Consider the following 25179-nt stretch of genomic DNA (forward strand, 5'->3'; position numbering starts at 1 on the left):
TCCAGCACCCACTGCAAGGCAGCAAGAGAGCGCCCCCCCCACCCGGAAGGGCCAGATCCCGTGACTTCTGTAATGTACAGGGATAGGTACTTGGAATTGGGGCAGTGACACTTTAATGCCCCGTACACTACATGATGTTTTGATGTGGAATACTGAAACCCAAAAACAAAAACAAAAGCAAAAAACATAGAACCATGACATTCCACCCCTTATTCTACATCGTTACATCATGCTTAAAATATATATACATATATACAAACAAACAAAAAATGATTAAAATGCATTACACACATATGGCTATATACATATACATAGAATTAGTAACTGCACTCCCCCGGCATCAAGTTTCCTTGTGGTACACACTGGACATCCCCATTCTTCTGCATTACCCACCATGTGGATCCTGGCCCCTGGGCAAAAACTGTTACCACGGAGAGGTTTGCCCTTTCCAGAAGCTGGAAGAACCCAAACTGCCTTTCCTAACATGTTCTTTACATGTACAACAGGGACTTTATCTCCCTCTACGGTATGTAGGGAATTGGATTGGTTAGGACCATCACGATTGATAGATCCTGTGGTATTGACTAACCAGGTGGCTTCTGCCAAATGCTTCTCCCAGTGCTTAAATGTTCCGCCACCCAGTGCTTTTAGCATCGTTTTTAACAATCCATTGTATCGTTCAATTTTACCAGAGGCTGGTGCATGATAGGGAATATGGTAAATCCACTCGATGCCATGATCTTTGGCCCAAGTATTTACAAGAGAATTTTTGAAATGAGTCCCATTATCTGACTCAATCCTTTCTGGGGTGCCATGTCGCCACAGGACTTGTTTCTCGAGACCCAGTATGGTGTTTCGGGCGGTAGCATGGGGTACTGCATATGTTTCAAGCCACCCAGTGGTTGCCTCCACCATAGTAAGCACATAATGCTTACCATTGCGAGATCGTGGCAAGGTGATATAATCAACCTGCCATGCCTCCCCATATTTGTACTTTTGCCATCGCCCTTCCTCCCACAGAGGTTTCATCCTCTTGGCTTGTTTGATGATGGCACATGTTTCACAGTTATGAATAACCTGTGCAATGGCATCCATAGTTAAGTCCACCCCTCGGTCTCTAGCCCATTTGTATGTTGCATCTCTCCCTTGATGACCTGAGGTCTCATGGGCCCACCGAGCCAGAAATAATTCACCCTTGTTCTGCCAGTCCAGGTCTATTTGAGCCACCTCAATTCTGGCAGCTCGGTCTACCCGATGGTTATTTTGCTGTTCTTCAGTAGCCCGACTCTTGGGCACATGAGCATCTACATGGCGCACCTTTACAACCATAGTCTTTGTTCGGGCAGCAATGTCTTTCCACAGTTCAGCAGCCCAAATAGGTTTACCCCTTCTTTGCCAGTTATTTTGCTCCCACTGCCGTAACCACCCCCATAAGGCATTTGCTACCATCCATGAGTCAGTGTAAAGATAGAGCATTGGCCACCTCTCCCGTTCAGCGACATCTAAGGCCAGTTGGACAGCCTTTATCTCTGCAAATTGGCTTGATTCGCCTTTCCCTTCAGTGGCCTCTGCAACTTGTCGTGTGGGGCTCCACACAGCAGATTTCCATCTGCGATGCTTTCCCACAATACGACACGATCCATCTGTGAACAGGGCATATTTCTTTTCATTCTCTGGTAGTTCATTGTATGGTGGGGCCTCTTTAGCACATGATACCTCTTCTGCTGGTGGTGTTCCAAACTTTTTACCTTCAGGCCAGTCCATGATGACTTCTAGGATTCCTGGACGGCTGAGGTTCCCCATCCGTGCTCGTTGTGTAATCAGTGCAATCCACTTACTCCAAGTGGCATCAGTAGCATGATAGGTGGAGGGAACCTTTCCTTTAAACATCCAGTTCAGCACTGGCAGTCGAGGTGCCAGAAGGAGCTGTGTCTCAGTACCGACTACTTCGGAAGCAGCCCGAACCCCTTCATAAGCGGCTAAGATCTCCTTCTCAGTTGGAGTGTAGTGCTCTTCAGACCCTCTGTATGCCCGACTCCAGAATCCCAGGGGTCGGCCTCGGGTCTCTCCTGAGGCTCTTTGCCACAAACTCCAAGTGGGACCGTTCTCTCCAGCAGCAGTGTAGAGGATGTTCTTTATACCCTGCCCCGTTCGTACTGGTCCTAGGGCCACGGCACGGGCTATCTCCTGTTTAATCTGTTCAAAAGCCTGCTGCTGCTCAGGGCCCCATGTAAACTCATTTCTCATTCGCGTCACATAATAAAGGGGGCTTACAATGAGGCTGTAGTTTGGAACATGCATTCTCCAAAAGCCCACTGCACCCAGAAAAGATTGTGTCTCTCTTTTGCTAGTGGGTGGAGACATAGCAGTGATTTTGTCGATCACGTCTGTCGGAATGTGACGACGGCCATCTTGCCACTTTATACCTAGGAACTGAATCTCCTGGGCAGGTCCTTTCACTTTGTTTCGCTTAATAGCAAAACCAGCACTCAGAAGAATTTGGATCATCCTCTCTCCTTTTGTGAAGACTTCTTGTGCTGTATCGCCCCACACAATGATGTCATCAATGTACTGCAGGTGCTCAGGAGCGCTGCCCTGTTCCAATACAGTTTGAATCAACCCATGGCAAATGGTCGGGCTGTGTTTCCACCCCTGGGGCAACCGGTTCCAGGTATACTGAATGCCCCTCCATGTGAAAGCAAACTGTGGCTTACATTCTTTGGCCAAAGGGATGGAAAAGAAGGCATTAGCAATGTCAATGGTGGCATACCATTTGGCCGCTTTTGACTCCAGTTCATACTGGAGTTCTAACATGTCCGGCACAGCAGCACTCAGTGGGGGTGTGACTTCATTCAGGCCACGGTAGTCCACCGTCAGCCTCCATTCTCCACTGGCTTTACGCACTGGCCATATGGGGCTGTTAAAAGGCGAGTGAGTTTTGCTGATCACTCCCTGGCTCTCTAGTTGACGAATTAACTTATGAATGGGGAGCAAAGAATCCCTGTTGGTGCGGTACTGACGCCTGTGCACCACTTTTGTAGCAATTGGTACCTGTTGCTGTTTTACTCGCAGCAGCCCCACAACAGATGGATCTTCTGACAGGCCAGGCAAAACAGACAGCTGCTTAGTGTTGTCTGTGTCCACAGCAGCTATTCCAAAGGCCCATCAATACCCCTTAGGATCCTTGAAATGCCCCCTTCTGAGATAATCAATACCTAGTATACATGGAGCCCCTGGGCCCGTCACAATAGGATGTTTCTGCCAGTCCTTACCAGTGAGGCTTATCTCAGCCTCCAACACAGTCAATTCTTGAGAGCCCCCGGTCACTCCAGAAATATGGATTGATTCTGTCCCTTCATGACTCGAGGGCATCAGAGTGCACTGTGCACCAGTGTCCACCAGGGCCTTATATTTCAGTGGTTCTGATGTGCCAGGCCATCGAATCCACACAGTCCAATATACTCTATTATCCCTTTCCCCCCCCTGACTGAGGGCAGGGCCCCTCTATTCATTACCTGTGGTAACTGGAGCAACTGCACTGGTGGTAGATTTGCCTTGTAATTCTTTCACCCGGGCTCGTAGTACAGGAGTAGGTTGACCGTGCCACTTCCCCATGTCTTCTCCATGGTCACGTAGGTAATACCATAAGGTAATTCGCGGTGTATTATTCCTTACTTGAGCCGGAGAGCGTCTGCCTCTAACAGCTGAGATTTTTGATCGTGCACGTGAGAAGGAAGGTTCATCGTCTTTAGTTAGGTGGGCTCGGATTATCTCCTTCATCTCCTTCACCTCCTTCGCTAGACTCATTTGATTATCCTGATCTTCATCCAGCGTCTCTGATACTGCTACAGGTTTGTCACGGTTAATCAGTTGAGACACTTGCTCCGTCATTCTTGATATTGCAGCAACGGCAGAATGAATTGGAGACAGCAATTGTTCGTAGTTTTGGAGCGTAACAATTAATTCATAAACTAAGGGTGTTCTCTGTTGTTCCTGGTATCTGTCACACGCTGACGTTAGTGTAGCGGCATATTTGTCCGGCGCTGTTGTCACGATTTTCTGCCATATCTCAGGCGTTGTCCTCACTCTTTCAGGGTCGCGGTTTTGTTGTGGGTGGTTAGGAACAAAGTCAGGGTCATACAACATTTCCACCACGCCTATTTCCCTCAAATACTGGATACCCTTTTCAACTGTATCCCATTTCTTCATCGCAATCTTCAAGCCATTTTTGAAGGGATACTTTTCCTTCACGGCTATTAACACTCGTTCCCAGAGGGAGGCAGCCTCATCCGAACATCAACTAATTCCTCTATCAATAGCTGGATCTCTGGCAATGGCACCTAGTTGGCGAGCTTCATTACCATCCAGAGACAAGCTATGGGCCCCACTGTCCCAACAGCGAACCAACCAGGAAACAAGAGTTTCATTCAGGCGCCGTGTGAACTCCTTTCTTGAACCTTGGATTTCAGTCATCTTTAGAGGCCGGCGAGTAGTAATAGAGACTTCCTCTTCATCACTCTCTTCTGCATGTCTCTTAGCTTTTGCTTTTGCCTTTCGCGATGGTGGTGGTTCTGAGGAGGGCCCCTCGCCTGGATCTTCCTCCTCCTCCTCCTCTTCTTCTCTTTTTCGTTCAAGACGCGAAGACACTCGTTTCCATTTCTTGCCCTCCACAGGAGCAACCGGTATTGTTACTGGTGTCTCCTGTGATTGATTAGATTTGACTTGGGGATTTTCCCCTTAGGCTTGAACCTCAGCTCGGAAACTCTCTCTCTCCCGAATGGTATTATATAGGGCACGGTAAGCACAAGCCAAACCCCAAATAAGTTGTACCTCCTTAGATTTATGTAAGCCGCATAGTCCCTGACTCAAATACTGGCTTAGTTTCTCAGGATCCCACAGGTGTTCAAGAGTAAAATCCCACGACACTGTGGGTCCCCATGCTTCTAAGACCTTTCCTAAACCTCTCCATATTCCCTGCCAATCATCATTCTCTAGTTTTGGAGTAGACTCCTTATTACGAATGCGTTGGAGTACATTCAGGAAAATTAACGACATGCACACCAACATGAGTATTGATGACACACTCACCAACATGAGTATTAATTCAAGATTCGAAAAACGTTTGATAAACCGAGAAGAAAACCTGGAGACTGGTCTGAACATTGCGTTGTTTGTAAAATTAGCTATTCCATTTGGGATGTAGCTGTTTGTGAAATTAGCCATTCCTTCTGGGATGTAGTTGTTCGTGAAATTAGCCATTCCTTCTGGGATGTAGATGTCAAAGTTCAAATCATACCACATTGCAAATAGGTAAAACATAGGTGTCTCCATCAGTGTCATTAGGTACCTATATATGGTTGCAATTCCACAACACATAATTATGAGCTGGATTATTGGCCAGTAGGTTGTGACTAACACGATTGCTTTTAATCCTTTACCCAGCACCCCCACGATAACGAGTGGGTTCATCGCTGGTGCTTGCTAAAAAAGGTTTAATGAATTGAAGCTAACAAGAGGAGAGAAAAAAAGAAAAAAGGCACTACCCAGACTAAGTAGTGCTCAGAGTTTACAAATATCCCAGAACACTGGCAGTGCGCCTAATCTTTCAAGGTCAGGTTTTCCAGCACAGAAACCTGAACTACTGATAATGCTCCCTAACGAAGCTCTCTAAGAGCAGAGAGAAAAAGAGATTCGTTCAAAAAGCTAAAAAGCAATCGAGCCCCACGTTGGGCGCCAAAAATCTGTCACGGATTTGACCAGATCAATCTATGTCCGTGACAGGGGCGACAGGCCTCTGCCCTCCCCCCCCCCACCCCAGTCCCACAAAATGGGAAGGAAGGAAGGGAGGAAAAGAACAGCGGCAACAATCTATGGAGGAAAACTTATTTTACTATAATATCGGAATACAAGATAACACAATAGATACAATTTAATTGCAATTGAGATTAATAAATCAGACAAGATGAGAGAGAGTTCCCGGGACCGAGTCAAACCTGAACAGCTTGGAACGGCCAGGAAAGCACCCTCCAGCACCCACTGCAAGGCAGCAAGAGAGCGCCCCCCCACCCGGAAGGGCCAGATCCCGTGACTGCTGTAATGTACAGGGATAGGTACTTGGAATTGGGGCAGTGACACTTTAATGCCCCGTACACTACATGATGTTTTGATGTGGAATACTGAAACCCAAAAACAAAAACAAAAGCAAAAAACATAGAACCATGACATATTGGATATTGTCTTGGCTCTAAGCTTATGTTAACTGCTCATTTGTCATACCCAGTTTTCAGCCTGAATCTTATTGAGCTTGTTTTAATTCCTAAATGGGTTAATTTCAGGGGCTGTTTAGAGAGGAATAGTTACATCAGTGCAAATAGCATAGGAGAAATAGGTATTTCTCCAGTTCAGTAGCCAAAGCTGGTACTCCCAAGTACTTGGTGTCCCCCCCCCCCCCCACTCTGATGTGCAGAAATCAAACCTCATAGCCTGTAAGGATATAGAGAAGGTATGTTTTATTGGCAATTGCACAAAAGCCCTGGTGCAAGGGGGATAATTCCTTCAAGCTTGCATACCATCTGGAAAAATGGTGCTACAGATGTAGGGCGAACTAACGCATAATCAATAGTTTTCCTGGAATTCGGATCCATATTCATTATACCACTGAGTTCATTAGCATGCAGACCCTCCCCTCGTGTGTGCATAGTGGGTCATAGGATGAAGATTTGTTGTCTTCTTCGCGAAGGCATCTGACCTTTTTCACTGTAAATTCTGACCAAAAAGGGGGGCACCCCCCCAAACTGGTTTCCTCTTGCCCTGTGGAAATCTCATCACCTCCCTGCCAGATGTCTCTGGGCAGTTCTCAAACCTTATCAGCATGGCCTTCATCCCCCTCGCTGTTCCAGACCCAGTGTCTGCCATCCCTTATTTTTCTAACAAACTCTACATTCTTGCTTCTGTAAACTATCTCTAACTATCCCCCTTCACCCCCCTTATTCTTGGTCACTGTGAAACCTTCTTGCCTTTTTACTTTCACTTATGGGGCCCTTCTCACCTTTCACCCACACCCTTCCCATTGTTCATAACAAATTATCCCCCCATCCAGAGACAAGCAGAAAAAGAAGAGGCAGTCTCGTGATATGAGAGCAGTTTTATCTTTCCCTCTAAATGGAAAATAGAATAGTGAAAGTCTTCTGGGATATGTAATTCTTCTTTTCTGAGAACCAGGTACCTGGAAGAATCAGCAGTACAAGAATTTGGAGCATCAACTCTTTAACCCCCAGTGCTTTACATGATGCTATGATGTGGAATACCAATAACAAAAATCATGAGACCATGACATTCTACCTCTTACCCCACACATCACTACATCATGCTTAATATACACAAACAAACAATAATTAACAAGCATTAAACACATGTGCACACAAATATATATACATGGAATTACTGCCTGTGCTCCCCCAACATCAAATTCCCTTGTGGTACACACTGAACATGCCCATCTTTCTCCATCACCCACCAAGGGGACCCAGGTCCTTGGGCAAAAACAGAGAAGTTTGCCCTTTGCAGAAGCTGGAAAGACCCAAACTGCTTTTCCCAACAAGAAAAAGAGTTTTAAGCATAACTCAATCCCCAGGTTCAAATGAATGGATTGGTGAATGCAGTCCCCTTGCTCATGTTGCTACAACTATTTTGCTGATTTCCTTCATTTGTTTCCCTAAAGCTTGTAGGTATTCCCTAAGAAGGCCCTTATACAATTGCAGCAGGTCCTTTCTGGTATACTGAGCCTGATAACGCCTTGTAACACTTAAGTCTTTCCATGGAAGTTCAACAATAGATTTGGTGCTGCACTGTCAAGGCAATTTGTATTTTGTATATCTTGAGGCTTTTCTGACTTTCTGGAGCCTAGATTTCTTGCCCAAGAAAATTTGAATAAACAATCAAAGAGAAGCATTATGATACCTTTATAAACCTGCTTTTTGCAATGTTAATGCATTCAGTTACTCTTTGATTCTCTGCTGCCTTCTTTTCCCTCTAAAATCCAGAGCAGAAATCCAGTTGTGATAAATATGACTTCTTGTGTGCAGACCTGTGGGGGTGGGATTTGGTCATCTTAGTATCTCAACAATTTTCTCCTAATATTTAATTACTGTGTTTGAATACAAGAAGAGTTGTTGCCATTCCATCACCAATCTTGTACTGGCTTATTATGTAGTCATGTATCTGCTCTTGTATTAGATCCTCAAGCTAGACTTTACATAGGGACAGAAGCTAAAAACAACCAACTACAGGGTTTGGGATGATTTTCCTTTTAAATGACTGTTTCTTTCAACTTTTAAGTCTAGTTACTAGCTTTAGGAGGGAGTGCTGAGTTCTGAATTTCAGTGCTTGAGAAGCTAAACATAGTTGAAATGAGCAATTTTGTTAAATACTGATTTTTATTTTTAAAATTTGCTTTTACCTTTACATAAGGATATGTTCCTCGGGAGGAACTTGATTGCTGTGAATGTTTCATCCTCACTGATATAAATGTGCTGCTTTATTTTTTTTTTCTGTTCACAGAAGAAAGTGTGGCTACTTTCTTTGCACAACAGTTTTGGGAAGACCAATCTGTAATGCTTTCTTCTGCTTTTCTGCTAGCGTTCTGGAGATTTGCTTTGGTTCACATACATTTATTTCTTCAAAATACAGCTGTTTTGACTGCTTCCTGGAGTTGCAGTATGTTTACGAGATCATGTATTAACTACTGATGAGGGTCTGTCTGTTTTCTTCTCAGAGAAAATCAAAATGGAATTATATAATCATTAAGGTTGAAAAAGACCTCTAAGATCACGTAGTCCAACCAACCATCTACCTACCACCCATATTACCCACTATAAGCCATGTCCCTAAGTACTACATCTACCCTTTCCTTAAACACATCCCATGGTACCTATCCCTGTTTCCACTGCCCGCGCACTTTCTTCTTGCTCTTCAGTTTAACCAGCAGGTCCCCATTCACCCGTGCCAGTCTCTTGCCTTCCTTTCCTGACTTGCTACAATTCATATCCAACCTGAACCTCCCCCGATGCAACTTGAGATTATTTCCTCTTGCCCTATTGCTAGTTACCTGGGAGAAAAGACCAACTGAAGTTGTGGATGCCCTATCTGTTCCTGGAGGCATTCAAGGCCAGGTTGGATGAAACACCTTGGGCAGCCTGGCCTAGTGGTTGGCAGCTCTATCCATAACAGGCAGGTTGGAACTCCATAACCTTTAAGGTCCTTTCCAACACAAGCTGTTTTGTGGCTCTATGACTTTCGCCTTGAGTGTCAATGGTTTATGGGCTGGCTTGGCCCAGTTCCGTGACCAGTGGGGCAGAGGGATTTCACAGAATCCACAGCTCCAGAAAAGGGGAAACAGGGGATCCCAAAATAACTAACAGCAGCAATGATGCAAGGAGAAACAAACTAATTTACTAAATAGGGTACCAGAACGCAAGGTAACACACTATAATACAATATAATTAGAATTGAAGCTAATAAATCAAATATAATGAGAGAGAAAACATACAAAAGGTAGATAGGCCTCACCATAATGCTGAGGTGAGATGCACAGTCCAGTCCAGCAGCAGGGAGATGGGAGGAGAGCCCGCAAAGAAGCACAGACAATGGAAAAAACTGAAGAGCATCAGGTGACCTTGCCAGGAGTTCTATCTCTTCTCTGTAACCACAAAGTCCCCGGGGGAACATAGTCCTTCTCTTCTGGGCAGGTACCCAGGACTTGTGCACTAACAGTTAAACTCCCAGTGCCCCACATGATGTTATGACGTGGAATACTGATAACCAAAAATCACAAAACCATGACAATGAGACAGACCTTAACATGAAAACTGAAACATTGTAAAATCAACAACTATTAAGAGGTTAATAATTACAAAATAAACAAGAGAGTTTGACAAAGCAGATAAAGACAACAAAAGAGAATAGACAGAAAACTTACCCCTATCCTGGGCTCACCACAAAACACCAATAGAAGCAATCACCAACAGAAATCCTTCCTCACTAGCAGCCAGCTCTTCAATAGGTCTAGGAGAGGTACAGCCGGGCTCCCCCCCTTCTGGCAGCACAGGTGAATTGCCTTCACCTGTGCTCCTCTGGCTGACTCATGGCTCGCCTCAGGTGATCAATCAGAGGTTCAGGCCCTGACTCAGCAGTTCCCATATAAACATCCACTTGTCTGAATGTTTTCTTTATCTTTTTTAAACAGATTTTTAAGAATAGTCTTCCTCCTAGTCTCAAATCTTATTTCCTCATTTGATTTGCAGTTAAAATAAATATCATCAGTTTGTGATATCCTACTAATTGCTGTGATGACTGCTTTGCAAGCAAGGAAATATTCAGTCTTATCTTGTTTTTTATGTTATTAATAATATCCTATTCAGTGCTTGATGTTCTAGTCACTGTGGTAGCTTGCAGGCAGTGGCTCTCTGCTTCCCTTCTGTCTGATTCTCTGAAGAGTAACTGTGACTGGCTGTGAGACTTGCCTGCAACTGGTGTGGAACAGTGTGATGTTTCAGCTTGCTGCACTACCAGCAATGCAATAAAGCCCTTGAGCTGCTTGGGAGGCTCTCTGGGGCCACTGTCAGTGATGTTTCAAACAAACCAGTTATCTTAAAAGCAAATTATAGCGTAGCCTTGTTAGCTTAATGGGAACTTTTAACTGAGAGGTTGTTTCCACTCTTGTCTGAGGCAAGTGCAAATCTGTACTGCTGCTGGAGAGACTAACCTTTGCTATTTTTCTGCTTCAGACCTGTTATCAAGTGGTGCTGCTTATAAGCTGTATGGTCAGCAAGATTACAATCTTCTCTAAAGATCCCACTATACCATTAAAGATTGCCTGTCTCTGTTCCCACCAGCAGGCTGATCTTACTGCACAGCATCATTCCCTGGTAGTATTTCAAATGTTTGTCTTCCTTTTTTCCTTAAAAAACAGTTTCTTCCTGAAGAACAAACAGGGCTTAAACAGCTGTGGCACAGAGGCACCATATAGTGTGTGTTAGGAAAGGGTGAAAAGACTTAGTCCTATTCTGGATCCTTGTGTTGCCTGGGTATCAAGTGTGCACAATAGCTGAACATATGCTTTGCAAATAGAAACCTTCTTGTCTTAGCATGTCTCTGTGTGTACACCAGTTGTGTCTAAAACATGGATCTTAATATTTTCAGTAGCTTTAATGAGAATAATTAGCATTTGAAATGTATCGGTTTCTAGATAGTGGTAGCAAAATCTATGTAAACATTATTTTAATTCAGAAATGAACAAATTTATACCCCATGGAGTTATAATTTTTTCAACATATCTTAGTGTGCTGATTTGAGACAATATTTGAAAATATTAGTTTGTCTTTCAGAGAGGTTAGTGTTCTCTGCCCTACTCTTTAGAGCTTCTTCCTCATTGCTCATTTTGATAGGTTGAACTTGTGATAAGCTGGCTGATATTCTAAAACAAAACCAATCCTCAAACAAAGGTCATTATTAGCAAATATAAAATTTAGTCTTAAGGCATTAGAAGTCCAGCCAGCATAGCTTACAAAGATTTTAACACATAGAAAAGTAATGCTTAGTGTTGGCTCAACAAAGGACAGTTTGTAGCATGTTTAAAATATCAGTATACAGCTATGACCAGAGAGAGCCTGTGGTAAGTATTGAACTTGTTCAGAATGTCACCATGACTACTTAATATTTTGCTTTCCATGGAACACTTTGTTGTGAACTTGGGTAACCTCTCTTCTGACTATATCTGGCTGTTAGGGTGTCAAAATGCAGTGCTCTTGAAGGCCTGTTTGTTCTGAGGTTTAGAAGATAATGAGGTTATGTCATGGTCCTATGTTTTTTTTGTTTTTGTTTTTTTGTTTCTGGGTTTCAGTATTCCACATCAAAACATCATGTAGTGTACGGGGCATTAAAGTGTCACTGCCCCAATTCCAAGTACCTATCCCTGTACATTACAGCAGTCACGGGATCTGGCCCTTCCGGGTGGGGGGGGTGCTCTCTTGCTGCCTTGCAGTGGGTGCTGGAGGGTGCTTTCCTGGCCGTTCCAAGCTGTTCTGGTTTGACTCGGTCCCGGGAACTCTCTCTCTCATCTTCTGATTTATTCATCTCAATTTCAATTAAAATGTATATATTGTGTAATCTTGTATTCCAATATTATAGTAAAATAAGTTTTCCTCCATAGATTGTTGCCGCTGCTCTTTTCCTCCCTTCCTTCCTTCCCATTTTTGTGGGACTGGGGTGGGGGGGAGGGCAGAGGCCTGTCGCCCCTGTCACGGACATAGATTGATCTGGTCAACTCCGTGACAGATTTTTGGCGCCCAACGTGGGGCTCGCTACTTTTTAGCTTTTAGAACGAACCTCTTTTTCTCTCTGCTCTTAGAGAGCTTCGCTAGGGAGCATTATCAGTAGTTCAGGTTTCTGTGCTGGAAAACCTGACCTTGAAAGATTAGGCGTACTGCCAGTGTTCTGGGATATTTGTAAACTCTGAGCACTACTTAGTCTGGGTAGTGCCTTTTTTCTTTTTTTTTCCTCCTCTTGTTAGCTTCAATTCATTGACCCCTTTTTAGCAGACACCAGCGATGAACCCACTCGTTATCGTGGGGGTGCTGGGTAAAGGATTAAAAGCAATGGTGTTATTCGCAACCTACTGGCCAATAATGCAGCTCACAATTATGTGTTGTGGAATTGCATTCATATATAACTACCTGAGGGCACTGATGGAGACACCTATGTTTTACCTACTTGCAATGTGGTATGATTTGAATTGTGACATTTACATCCCAGAAGGAATGGCTAATTTCACAAACAACTACATCCCCGAAGGAATGGCTAATTTCACAAACAGCTACATCCCAAATGGAATAGCTAATTTTACAAACAACACGATGTTCAGACCAGTCTCCGGGTTTTCTTCTCGGTTTGTCAAACGATTTACGAATCTTGAATTAATACTCATGTTGGTCTGCGTGTCATTAAGTTATCTGATTGTATTCATAATTGTGAATAATAAGAGGAAGGAATCCCTTCCAAAACCAGAGAATGATGACTGGCAGGGAATATGGAGAGGTTTAGGAAAGGTCTTAGAAGCATGGGGACCCGCAGTGTCATGGGATTTTACTCTTGAACACCTGTAGGATCCTGAGAAACTAAGCCAGTATTTGAGTCAGGGACAATGCGGCTTACATAAATCTAAGGAGGTACAACTTATTTGGGGTTTGGCTTGTGCTTACCGTGCCCTATATAATACCATTCTGGAGAGAGAGTGTTTCCGAGCTGAGGTTCAAGCCTAAGGGGAAAATCCCCAAGTCAAATCTAATCAATCACAGGAGACACCAGTAACAATACCAGTTGCTCCTGTGGAGGGCAAGAAATGGAAACGAGTGTCTTCGCGTCTTGAACGAAAAAGAGAAGAAGAGGAGGAGGAGGTGGAGGAAGATCCAGGCGAGGGGACCTCCTCAGAACCACCACCATCGCGAAAGGCAAAAGGGAAAACTAAGAGACGTGCAGAAGAGAGTGATGAAGAGGAAGTCTCTATTACTACTCGCTGGCCTCTAAAGATGACTGAAATCCAAGGTTCAAGAAAGGAGTTTACACGGCGCCCAAATGAAACTCTTGTTTCCTGGTTGGTTCGCTGTTGGGACAGTGGGGCCCATAGCTTGTCTCTGGATGGTAATGAAGCTCGCCAACTAGGTGCCATTGCCAGAGATCCAGCTATTGATAGAGGAATTAGTTGATGTTCGGATGAGGCTGCCTCCCTCTGGGAACGAGTGTTAATAGCCGTGAAGGAAAAGTATCCCTTCAAAAATGGCTTGAAGATTGCGATGAAGAAATGGGATACAGTTGAAAAGGGTATCCAGTATTTGAGGGAAATAGGCGTGGTGGAAATGTTGTATGACCCTGACTTTGTTCCTAACCACCCACAACAAAACCGCGACCCTGAAAGAGTGAGGACAACGCCTGAGATATGGCAGAAAATCGTGACAACAGCGCCGGACAAATATGCCGCTACACTAACGTCAGCGTGTGACAGATACCAGGAACAACAGAGAACACCCTTAGTTTATGAATTAATTGTTACGCTCCAAAACTACGAACAATTGCTGCCGTTGCTGCTATATCAAAAATGACGGAGCAAGTGTCTCAACTGATTAACCGTGACAAACCTGTAGCAGTATCAGAGACGCTGGATGAAGATCAGGATAATCAAATGAGTCTAATGAAGGAGATGAAGGAGATGAAGGAGATGATGCAATTTATGTGAGCCCACCTAACTAAAGACGATGAACCTTCCTTCTCACGTGCACCATCAAAAATCTCAGCTGTTAGAGGCAAACGCTCTCCGGCTCAAGTAAGGGATAATACACCGCGAATTGTCTTATGGTATTACCTACGTGACCATGGAGAAGACATGAGGAAGTGGCACCGTGAACCTACTGCTGTACTACGAGCCCGGGTGAAAGAATTACAAAGCAGATTAACCACCAGTGCAGTTGCTCCAGTTACCACAGGTAATGAATAGAGGGGCCCTGCCCTCAGTCGGGGGGGGAAAGGGATAATAGAGTATATTGGACTGTGTGGATTCGATGGCCTGGCACATCAGAACCACTGAAATATAAGGCCCTGGTGGACACTGGTGCACAGTGCACTCTGATGCCCTCGAGTCATGAAGGGACAGAATCAATCCATATTTCTGGAGTGACCGGGGGCTCTCAAGAATTGACTGTGTTGGAGGCTGAGATAAGCCTCACTGGTAAGGACTGGCAGAAACATCCTATTGTGACGGGCCCAGGGGCTCCATGTATACTAGGTATTGATTATCTCAGAAGGGGGCATTTCAAGGATCCTAAGGGGTATCGATGGGCCTTTGGAATAGCTGCTGTGGACACAGACAACATTAAGCAGCTGTCTGTTTTGCCTGGCCTGTCAGAAGATCCATCTGTTGTGGGGCTGCTGCGAGTAAAAGAGCAACAGGTATCGATTGCTACAAAAACGGTGCACAGGTGGCAGTACCGCACCAACAGGGATTCTTTGCTCCCCATTCAGAAGTTGATTCGTCAACTAGAGAGCCAGGGAGTGATCAGCAAAACTCACTCGCCTTTTAACAGCCCCATATGGCCAGTGCGTAAAGCCAGTGGAGAATGGAGGCTGACGGTGGACTACCGTGGCCTGAATGAAGTCACACCCCCACTGAGTGCTGCTGTGCCGGACATGTTAGAACTCCAGTATGATCTGGAGTCAAAAGCACCCAAATGGTATGCTACCACTGACATTGCTAATGCCTTCTTTTCCATCCCTTTGGCCAAAGAATGTAAGCCACAGTTTGCTTTCACATGGAGGGGCGTTCAGTATATCTGGAACCGTTTGTCCCAGGGGTGGAAACAGCCCGACCATTTGCCATGGGTTGATCCAAACTGTATTGGAACAGGGAGGTGCTCCTGAGCACTTAAAGTACATTGATGATATCATTGTGTGGGGCGATACAGCAGAAGAAGTCTTCATGAAAGGAGAGTGTATAATCCAAATTCTTCTGAGTGCTGGTTTTGCTATTAAGTGAAGCAAAGTGAAAGGACCTGCCCAGGAGATTCAGTTCCTAGGTATAAAGTGGCAAGATGGCCGTCGTCACATCCCGACAGATGTGATCGACAAAATCACTGCTATGTCTCCACCCACTAGCAAAAGAGAGACACAATCTTTTCTGGGTGCAGTGGGCTTTTGGAGAATGCATGTTCCAAACTACAGCCTCATTGTAAGCCCCCTTTATTATGTGACGCGAATGAGCAATGAGTTTACATGGGGCCCTGAGCAGCAGCAGGCTTTTGAACAGATTAAACAGGAGATAGCCCGTGCCGTGGACGTAGGGCCAGTACGGACGGGACAGGGTATAAAGAACATCCTCTATACTGCTGCTGGAGAGAACGGTCTTACTTGGAGTCTGTGGCAAAGAGCCTCAGGAGAGACCCGAGGCCGACCCCTGGGATTCTGGAGTCGAGCCTACAGGGGGTCGGAAGAGGGCTACACTCCAACTGAAAAGGAGATCTTAGCTGCATATGAGGGGGTTCGGGCTGCTTCTGAAGTAGTCGGTACTGAAACACAGCTTCTTCTGGCAACTTGACTGCCAGTGCTGAACTGGATGTTTAAAGGAAAGGTTCCCTCCACCCATCATGCTACTGATGCCACTTGGAGCAAGTGGATTGCACTGATTACACAACGAGCACGGATGGGGAACCTCAGCCATCCAGGAATCCTAGAGGTCATCATGGACTGGCCTGAAGGTAAAAAGTTTGGAACACCACCAGCAGAAGAGGTATCATGTGCTAAAGAGGCCCCAGCATACAATGAACTACCAGAGAATGAAAAGAAATATGCCCTGTTCACAGATGGATCGTGTCGTATTGTGGGAAAGCATCGCAGATGGAAATCTGCAGTGTGGAGCCCCACACGACAAGTTGCAGAGGCCACTGAAGGGAAAGGCGAATCAAGCCAATTTGCAGAGGTAAAGGCTGTCCAACTGGCCTTAGATGTCGCTGAACGGGAGAGGTGGCCAATGCTCTGTCTTTACACTGACTCATGGATGGTGGCAAATGCCTTATGGGGGTGGTTACAGCAGTGGGAGCAAAGTAACTGGCAAAGAAGGGGTAAACCTATTTGGGCTGCTGAACTGTGGAAAGACATTGCTGCCCAAACAAAGACTATAGTTGTAAAGGTGCGTCATGTAGATGCTCATGTGCCCAAGAGTCGGGCTGCTGAAGAACAGCAAAGTAACCAACAGGTAGACCGAGCTGCCAAAGTTAAGGTGGCTCAAATAGACCTGGACTGGCAGAACAAGGGTGAATTATTTCTGGCTCGGTGGGCCCATGAGACCTCAGGTCATCAAGGGAGAGATGCAACATACAAATGGGCTAGAGACCGAGGGGTGGACTTAACTATGGATGCCATTGCACAGGTTATTCATAACTGTGAAACATGTGCCATCATCAAACAAGCCAAGAGGATGAAACCTCTGTGGGAGGAAGGGCGATGGCAAAAGTACAAATATGGGGAGGCATGGCAGGTTGATTCTATCACCTTGCCACCATCTCGCAAAGGTAAGCGTTATGTGCTTACTATGGTGGAGGCAACCACTGGGTGGCTCGAAACATTTGCAGTACCCCATGCTACCGCCCGAAACACCATACTGGGTCTCGAGAAACAAGTCCTGTGGAGACATGGCACCCCAGAAAGTATTGAGTCAGATAATGGGACTCATTTCAAAAATTCTCTTGTAAATACTTGGGCCAAAGATCATGGCATTGAGTGGATTTACCATATTCCCTATCATGCACCAGCCTCTGGTAAAATTGAACGACACAATGGATTGTTAAAAACGATGCTAAAAGCACTGGGTGGCAGAACATTTAAGCACTGGGAGAAGCATTTGGCAGAAGCCACCTGGTTAGTCAATTCCAGAGGATCTATCAATCGTGATGGTCCTATCCACTCCAGTTCCCTACATACCGTAGAGGGAGATAAAGTCCCTGTTGTACATGTAAAGAACATGTTAGGAAAGGCAGTTTGGGTTCTTCCAGCTTCTGGAAAGGGCAAACCTCTCCGTGGTAACAGTTTTTGCCCAGGGGCCAGGATCCACATGGTGGGTAATGCAGAAGAATGGGGATGTCCAGTGTGTACCACAAGGAAACTTGATGCCGGGGGAGTGCAGTTACTAATTCTATGTATATGTATATAGCCATATGTGTGTAATGCATTTTAATCATTTTTTGTTTGTTTGTATATATGTATATATATATTAAGCATGATGTAACGATGTAGAATAGGGGGTGCAATGTCATGGTTCTATGTTTTTTGTTTCTGGGTTTCAGTATTCCACATCAAAACATCATGTAGTGTACGGGGCATTAAAGTGTCACTGCCCCAATTCCAAGTACCTATCCCTGTACATTACAGCAGTCACGGGATCTGGCCCTTCCGGGTGGGGGGGCGCTCTCTTGCTGCCTTGCAGTGGGTGCTGGAGGGTGCTTTCCTGGCCGTTCCAAGCTGTTCAGGTTTGACTCGGTCCCGGGAACTCTCTCTCTCATCTTGTCTGATTTATTCATCTCAATTTCAATTAAATTGTATATATTGTGTTATCTTGCATTCCGATATCATAGTAAAATAAGTTTTCCTCCATCGATTGTTGCCGCTGCTCTTTTCCTCCCTTCCTTCCTTCCCATTTTTGTGGGACTGGGGTGGGGGGGAGGGCAGAGGCCTGTTGCCTCTGTCACGGACATAGATTGATCTGGTCAACTCCGTGACAGGTGAGATCACCTTAAGAGACTGTGAAATAGATTGGCTTTGGTGAATATATTCATAAAGCTGGAGTAACACTGTTACAGTTGAAATCCAACTACAGTTGGTTCCTGGTAAAGGCAGGCTTGTTCTTGTCAAATATGCAATAGTTAATGGAAATATACTTTCTCCTCAGGCTCTGCTGAGTGCTTTAACTATTACGTTAAAAAAAAAACATCAGCCTTGGGTTCAACTTTTTGCCAACAGAAACACATTTCTAAATATAAGATTGTAATGGGGTTAACTGTCTTTTCTGTAGATCAGTGTTTAAACTGTATCGTCTCGTTGCAACTGCAGTTTTTGAGTACAATTCACTTGTGAAGTCTAGTGATCAGTTAGATATTGAGCAAATCCTTGTCTATGCAATCACAGTACTTTGCTCAGTTTTCATTCAAGACTTATACGTTGAACTCAGTGATAGCAAACTTGTGCCAAACCTACTTGCCCTGACAAGTTGTGTGCTGAGGCACATTCTTGCAGTGGGGCTGCAGTGAAAGGGCTTTGCTGCAGCTTTGCATGTTTTCTGCCCACTTGGCACCACTTGGAGGCTGTCTTTACTTTCCTACATTTGCAAGCAGCTTTACTTCACATTGTCACAGTGGCAGAAAACAGGCAGTTGGCTGTGACTGTTTTGATACCTGCTTCCAGTTGCCATAGCTACTAAAAAGCATTTTCATCGGTTACAGCTTTGTGTTAGGTGCTGTACAATCACAGGAAAATACTATTTTTCTTATTTCAAAATAATTTTAATGACAGAGGATGAATTAAAATGAAAGCTGACCGCCACAGACAGGATAGCACTGAGGTGCGTGGGGGATTCCAGATGAAGCCGGAATCTCAACAGAGTAGCAGATTAAGAAATATGTATGTTAAATAACTGGAAATTCTGGGAGATATGGATGTAGTCTGGAAGTACTGATGTAGACAGATTCCAATCAGCTGATAATGATGCTTTTTATCTATTTAATTCCCCCTTTTACTATAAAGGCTGGTAAATCCAATAATGGTGTTTTTAAGCTGCTTTCTCAAGTATCTTTGCATAGAATTCATGGTAAAGGCAAGTAAAGTTGAAGATACTGTGTTTATGTTATCTGAGTGTTGAATCAGTGCTGTGAATTAACTCACACTCTTTATTTTCTTTCAGATTTTCTATTTTGTACATACACTGTTTTGTATATACTATATATGATGACTTCAGTGGGCAGTGAACGTACCCAGGGCACTCGGGACAAAATGCAAACTTCAACCACACAGCCAGTGCAACAACAGAAACAAGTAATACAGGTATGTGCTACTGTATAATAATTTTGGAGTTTGAAGTATGTAGACTTGAAGGGGATTGGCTCCAGATTGGAGGCTTGTGCACCAGTCCCTTCCTCTCCTGATAAAAAGCAACTCTGAGGATTCATGGGTGAAGCCAGGAGTGATAGTGACTAAACCCTTGCACATACAAAGGCAGCCCTTAGGGAGTGAGACTAGGAGCACAGTGAACAGGGTGTGGTGCATCATTAAGAATGTGGTGCAATGCTTACATGGAAATTCATGCAGGCAGAGTGGTATGTGAGGAAGGTCACAGTCCCTCTCCACACAAGAGGGCAGCTCACCTAGTGGTCATCGCTCTCCTGGAAGAGCTAGACTTAGCCATGGTCTCCACTTGGCTGAAAGCTGTTGCTAGAAAGAATATGACAACCCAGATTAAGGACACACGCAAACATGCACCTGTACAGGTTTCTGGCTGTAGGGAGTGACTGAGCCTGTCACAAATAGCAGGAGAGTAGCAGGGATACCACCTGTGTGCATTGTGAGCAGGTGGATGATCCTTCAGCTCTGCCACCAGACTGAGTAGGAAGTGGAAAGATTAAGGAATATCATGGACTATGAAAGGGAGATAGACTGGTGTAGCCACACCCTGCCATCCCTGTGAGAAGTGCACTAGGGGATTCTGCAACAAGTGGAGGATCTCCTACCTTCTTGCCAGCAGACAGGAGGGGACCTAAGAGACAGGGAGTAGTGGAAACAGGTTCTTGCTTGGTGGCAGACAAATCCCCCTTTTGGCCTTCCTCAACTTCCCAGGTGCCCTTGCACAACAGGTATAAGAGGCTCTGTAAATTGAGGGACAGGCAAATGAAGATGTTGGTGACAGTCCATCCAGGGGGTCGTCTAGGGCAAGTCAGTCAGACCTGTGCCTCCAGACTGCCTTTGTCAAGAACAAAAGAAGGGTGATTATCATAGATGACTCCCTTCTGAGGGGAACAGAGGGCCCAATATGCAAACCAGACCACATCCACAGGGAAGTCTGCTGTCTCCCTGGGGCCAGGGTTAGAGTCAACTAGGAAGCTACTTGGTCTGGTATGGCCCTGTTTATTACTGTCACAGAGTTATCTCTAAATCTTTGTGTCCATGACAGGAGGACAGAAGACTCACAGCCCCACTGACTGGAAAAGGGAGGAGGGAAGGGAACAAAAAGGGAAAGTAATAATAATAAATAAGAAAAAATACCACAGCAGCAATGATCTGAAAAGGAAAGTTAATTTACTAATTATAATAGCAGAAATACAAGTTATCACCACTTTATGCACTGGTTCAACCTGGTTCTGTGGTTAATGGGGTGGGAGAACCCATGGACCCATGCCCCAGGAAAGGGGGAAAAGGGGAAAGGGTAGGGAGATGGGCCTAAAAACGAAACAGTGGCAACGATCTGAGGAGGAAAGCTAGTTTACTAAATATGATATTAGAATGCAAGGTAACACAATATAATAAGAATTGAAGCTAATAAATGAGTGAGTGTCTGTATAATCAATAGATATCAAGATGTTATAATCACAACATAATCAAGAGAGTAAGGCAAAGTAGACAACAATAACAAAAAGAGAATAAGTAGAAGAGCTTACCCTTCGGCTGAGCTCACCACAAAACACCAAGAGAGGTCATCTCCAGAAGAGATCCTTCCCCTCTGGTAGCCAGCTCTTCAATAGGTCTAGGAGAGGTACAGCCAGGCTCCACCCCTTCTGGCAGCACAGGTGAATTGCCTTCACCTGTGCTCCTCTGGCTGACTCATGGCTCGCCTCAGGTGATCAATCAGAGGTTCAGGCCCTGACTCAGCAGTTCCCATACAGTGTCCAAAAACCAAAGGGCTTACTCTAATGATGAAGGTGAGATGGCTAGGGAGTACACTCTGCAGAGATGAGCAGTCTTGTGATCTGCTAACAGTTTTATCTTTCCCTCTGAATGGAAAATGGAAACACAAAGTCCCTTGGGGTATGTAGTTCTTCTCTTCTGAGAACCAGGTACCTGGAACTACCCACAATCCACGGAACTGGAGCATTAACTCTTTAACTCACAGTGCACTACAGGATGTTATGATGTGAAATAACGATAACAAAAGCCATAAAATCATGACAAAGACCAGACCCGGCAACAACCCCTGGGGAACACTGCTAGTTACAGGCCTTTGTACTTGTACAATTACTGGAGGGGATGGTTTGACATATACATATACACCCAGAGGAAGATTAAGACAGCAAACGAGGCCAAATGTTGTCCAATGATTTTTTACAAATTCTAAACTAGTAAGGAACATGGGGAAGATGGGGAAGCCAGGTTAGGGTAAAGAGAGAAATCCTAGCAAACCATTTACAAATCAGAAATAGTCACCACCAGGGATCAAGCAACATCTTGTTGGTCCACAGGGAAGCAGCAAGTTGGTCAACAATGTCTTGTTGACCTGCAAGGATGCAGTTCAGTGCAGGGGGTACTCATTCTTCCTTGTAACTCCTCAGGTTTTTATCCTTTCGATAGTATCCTATTGGTTACCAGGGGCAGCAGCTGGTTGCCAGGGGCACTTCTGTTTGATTCATCAGGGGTGATGATATTTGCAACAGCATGTCCATAGTACCCATTGGGTAATCAGCAGTTGATCATGTGATTGTCAAATGGTGGGCTGCTGGGTATGCACACTGACTACATGGTGGTCCTCTCTTCCAAGATCACCTCCATAAGTCAGCTTGAATGCCTGAAAGAAGCAACAGCCTAAAACATACGCCCAGCCACATCTCTTACTGCTGTGCTTATGGTAACCATTAACCCCAAAAGCTTGTTGAGTAGGTTATGTCTTGGATGGGTGCCACCAAACAAGCTTTGAGACACAAGCTTCCAGCTTCTTATAGCCTCCAACAAGACTCTGCACTGCTGATCACAATCCTCTGAGCTCTGCCAGTCAGCCAGTTCTCAATCCACCTCACCATCCATTCATCTATCCCACACTTCCTAAGTTTCATAACAAGGAATGTTGATACTAAAAGGAAGACTAGGAAAAAAACATGCTGCTGCCATGAGCCAGCAGTGTGTGCTTGCAGCTCAGAAGGCTGTTTTCTGGGCTCCATCAGCAGAGGGGTGGCCAGCAGGGACAGGGAGGTGATTGTCCTCCTCTGCTCTGCTCCTGTGAGGCCCCATCTGCAGTGCTGTGTCCAGGTCTGGAGCCCCCAGTACAAGAAGGACAGGGAGCTGATGGAGAGGGTCCAGAGGAGCCACAGAGATGATCAGGGGACTGGAGCACCTCCCCTACGAGGACAGGCTGAGGGAGCTGGGCTTGTTCAGCATGGAGAAAAGAAGGCTGCGGGGTGACCTCATGGCAGCCTTTCAGTATTTAAAAGGGGGTTATAAACAGGAGAGGAATCAACTTTTTACTTGGGTACATAGATAGCGATACGAGAAGGGGGAATGGTTTTAATCTCAAGGAGGGGTGGTTTAGATTGGATGTCAGGGGGAAGTTCTTTACAGAGAGAGCGGTGAGGTGCTGGAACAGCTGCCCAGAGAGGTTGTGGATGCTCCATCCCTGGAGGCATTCAAGACCAGGTTGGATGGGGCCCTGGGCAGCCTGCTCTAATACCAGATCTGAAGTTTGGCAGTAGGAGCTTGATTATCCTCGGGGTTCTTTCCAACCCAAGCCATTCTATGATTGTATGGTTGCATCCTTACAGGCCTTGACAACATTCCTATATTCTTCCCAGGTGGACAGGCCCTTTTACCATACTTCATGGACCTTCTTTCCTTTTAGTTAATCCATGTGTTCCTTGCTCATCCATACAGGCCTCTTGCCACCTTTCTCTGATTTCTTACTCTTAGATATGTACCGATCTTGAGCTTGGAAGAAATGGTGTTTAAGCACCAACCAGCTCTCAGGGGCACCCTTACCTTCTAACACTCTAGTCCATGGAATACCTCCAAGTAGTTATTTAAAGAGGTCAAAGTTTGCTCTCCTGAAGTCCAGGGTAGTAATTCTACTTATTGCTTTGCTTTGTCCACACAAGATCTTGAACTCCACCATCACGTGATCACTGCATCCCCAGATGCCCCCAACCTTCACATCCCCAACTAGTCCTTGTCAGTAAAAACAAGGTCAAGTAGCACACCCCTCCTTGTCGGCTCCTCTACCACCTGTGTCAGAAAGTTATCAACACATTGTACTGACTGGACCTTGTGTGCCTGGATGTATTGCTTATCCAACAAATATCAGGATGGTTGAAGTCCCCCATAAGAACCTGTGCCAGGGATTGAGAAGCTACTTCCAGCTGTTTTGTAGAAGGTCTCATCCACCTCCTCCTCCTGATTAAGTGGCCTGTAGTATACACTCACAGTAGTGTCACCTATGTTAACCTGCCCCTTAATTCTTACCCACAAGCTCCGGGCAGAGGCTGATGCATTCTAGTTGCTCTCTCACATAGAGAGAAACTCCACCACCTTGCCTTCACCTGTGCTCCCGTGGCTGACTCATTGCTCGCCTCAGGTGGTCAATCAGAGGTTCAAGCCATGATTCAATAGTTCCCATACAGCCATCCATGGCAGAATTCCAGTTATATGAACAGTCCTATCACGTTGTCACCAAGTTATCTCTAGATCTGTGTCCACGACATGGGGACAGCAGGCCGACAGGCCCACCGGTCCAAAAAGGGGAAGGGAAGGGCAAGTGTCGATGGTTTATGGGCTAGTTCGTCTCGGTTCTGTGACTAATGGGGCAGGGGACCCCCTAGGAAAGGGGAAAGGGGAAAGGGAAAGGGGGAATGGTAGGGAGATGGGAGATGGGCCTACAAACAGAACAGCAGCAATGATCTGAAGAGGAAAGTGCATTTACTAAATATGGTATTGGAATGCAAGATAGCACACTACAATGCAATATATAATTGGATTTGAGGCTAATAAAACAAATAAAATAAGAGAAAGAGTGTCTGAAACCGAAGGCCTTACTCTGAACTGAAGGCACACAGCTAGGGAGCACACCTACACACTGCCAGGCAGCAAGAGAGAGTGAGTCCCATGACTTGAAGGTCTTATCTTCCCCACTGAATGCAAAGTCCTCTGGGGTATGTAGTTCTTTTCTGAGAGCCAGGTATTCAGAAAATCAGCGGTCCATGGAAGTGGGGCATTAACTCTTGAACTCCCAGTGCTTTACATGATGTTATGATGTGGAATACTGATAACAAACATCATAAAATCATGACACGTCTCTGTGATCTCAGTGAGATCATGGCCCTGTAACTACACACAGATCTCTAGTTCTTCCTGTTTATTTCCCATGCTGTGAGCATTGGTATACAGGCACTTCAGGGAGGCAGAGGGTGCAGGTATCTCTAGAGGGATGCAAGAAAGCTTAAGCCAGGCTATTGGCAATGTTGTCTTCTTCAAAAAGTCCTCACAAGATCTTATTGGACAATTGAGAGTCTTTTATATACAACAGAGAATAGGGAGCAGATACAAAGAGCACAATAACACTATTTGATATAGTAAATTCTCAGCTACAAAACACTATTTTTTAACACAGACACCACCATTACT

General features: G+C 45.1%; 4 protein-coding genes across 9 annotated transcripts in view; 1 reads left to right on the forward strand and 3 right to left on the reverse strand.

Moving 5' to 3' along the window:
* The window catches only part of LOC125686399 (ubiquitin-associated protein 2-like), a 165572-nt gene that overhangs the window by 18995 nt on the left and 121398 nt on the right, over window positions 1-25179 (forward strand). For all 6 annotated transcript variants that reach the window (XM_048930328.1, XM_048930327.1, XM_048930331.1 and 3 more), the window contains exon 2: window positions 19493-19632. In XM_048930328.1, the coding sequence (XP_048786285.1) occupies window positions 19534-19632 (99 nt within the window). In that variant the 5' untranslated portion in view covers window positions 19493-19533. The remainder of the gene's footprint in view (window positions 1-19492; window positions 19633-25179) is intronic.
* LOC125686444 (uncharacterized) overlaps window positions 1-25179 on the reverse strand; it is a 182414-nt gene that overhangs the window by 9636 nt on the left and 147599 nt on the right. The gene's annotated exons all lie outside the window — the stretch shown is intronic.
* LOC125686402 (uncharacterized) overlaps window positions 1-25179 on the reverse strand; it is a 218178-nt gene that overhangs the window by 195 nt on the left and 192804 nt on the right. The window lies entirely within an intron of this gene.
* LOC125686423 (uncharacterized) overlaps window positions 3120-25179 on the reverse strand; it is a 125169-nt gene continuing 103109 nt past the window's right edge. Inside the window, exon 2 of the mRNA XM_048930391.1 lies at window positions 3120-3515. Within this exon, the coding sequence (XP_048786348.1) occupies window positions 3505-3515 (11 nt within the window). The 3' untranslated portion in view covers window positions 3120-3504. The remainder of the gene's footprint in view (window positions 3516-25179) is intronic.

The sequence above is a fragment of the Lagopus muta genome, chromosome W (genome assembly GCF_023343835.1).
Source record: "Lagopus muta isolate bLagMut1 chromosome W, bLagMut1 primary, whole genome shotgun sequence".
In the NCBI taxonomy this organism is placed as follows: domain Eukaryota; kingdom Metazoa; phylum Chordata; class Aves; order Galliformes; family Phasianidae; genus Lagopus; species Lagopus muta.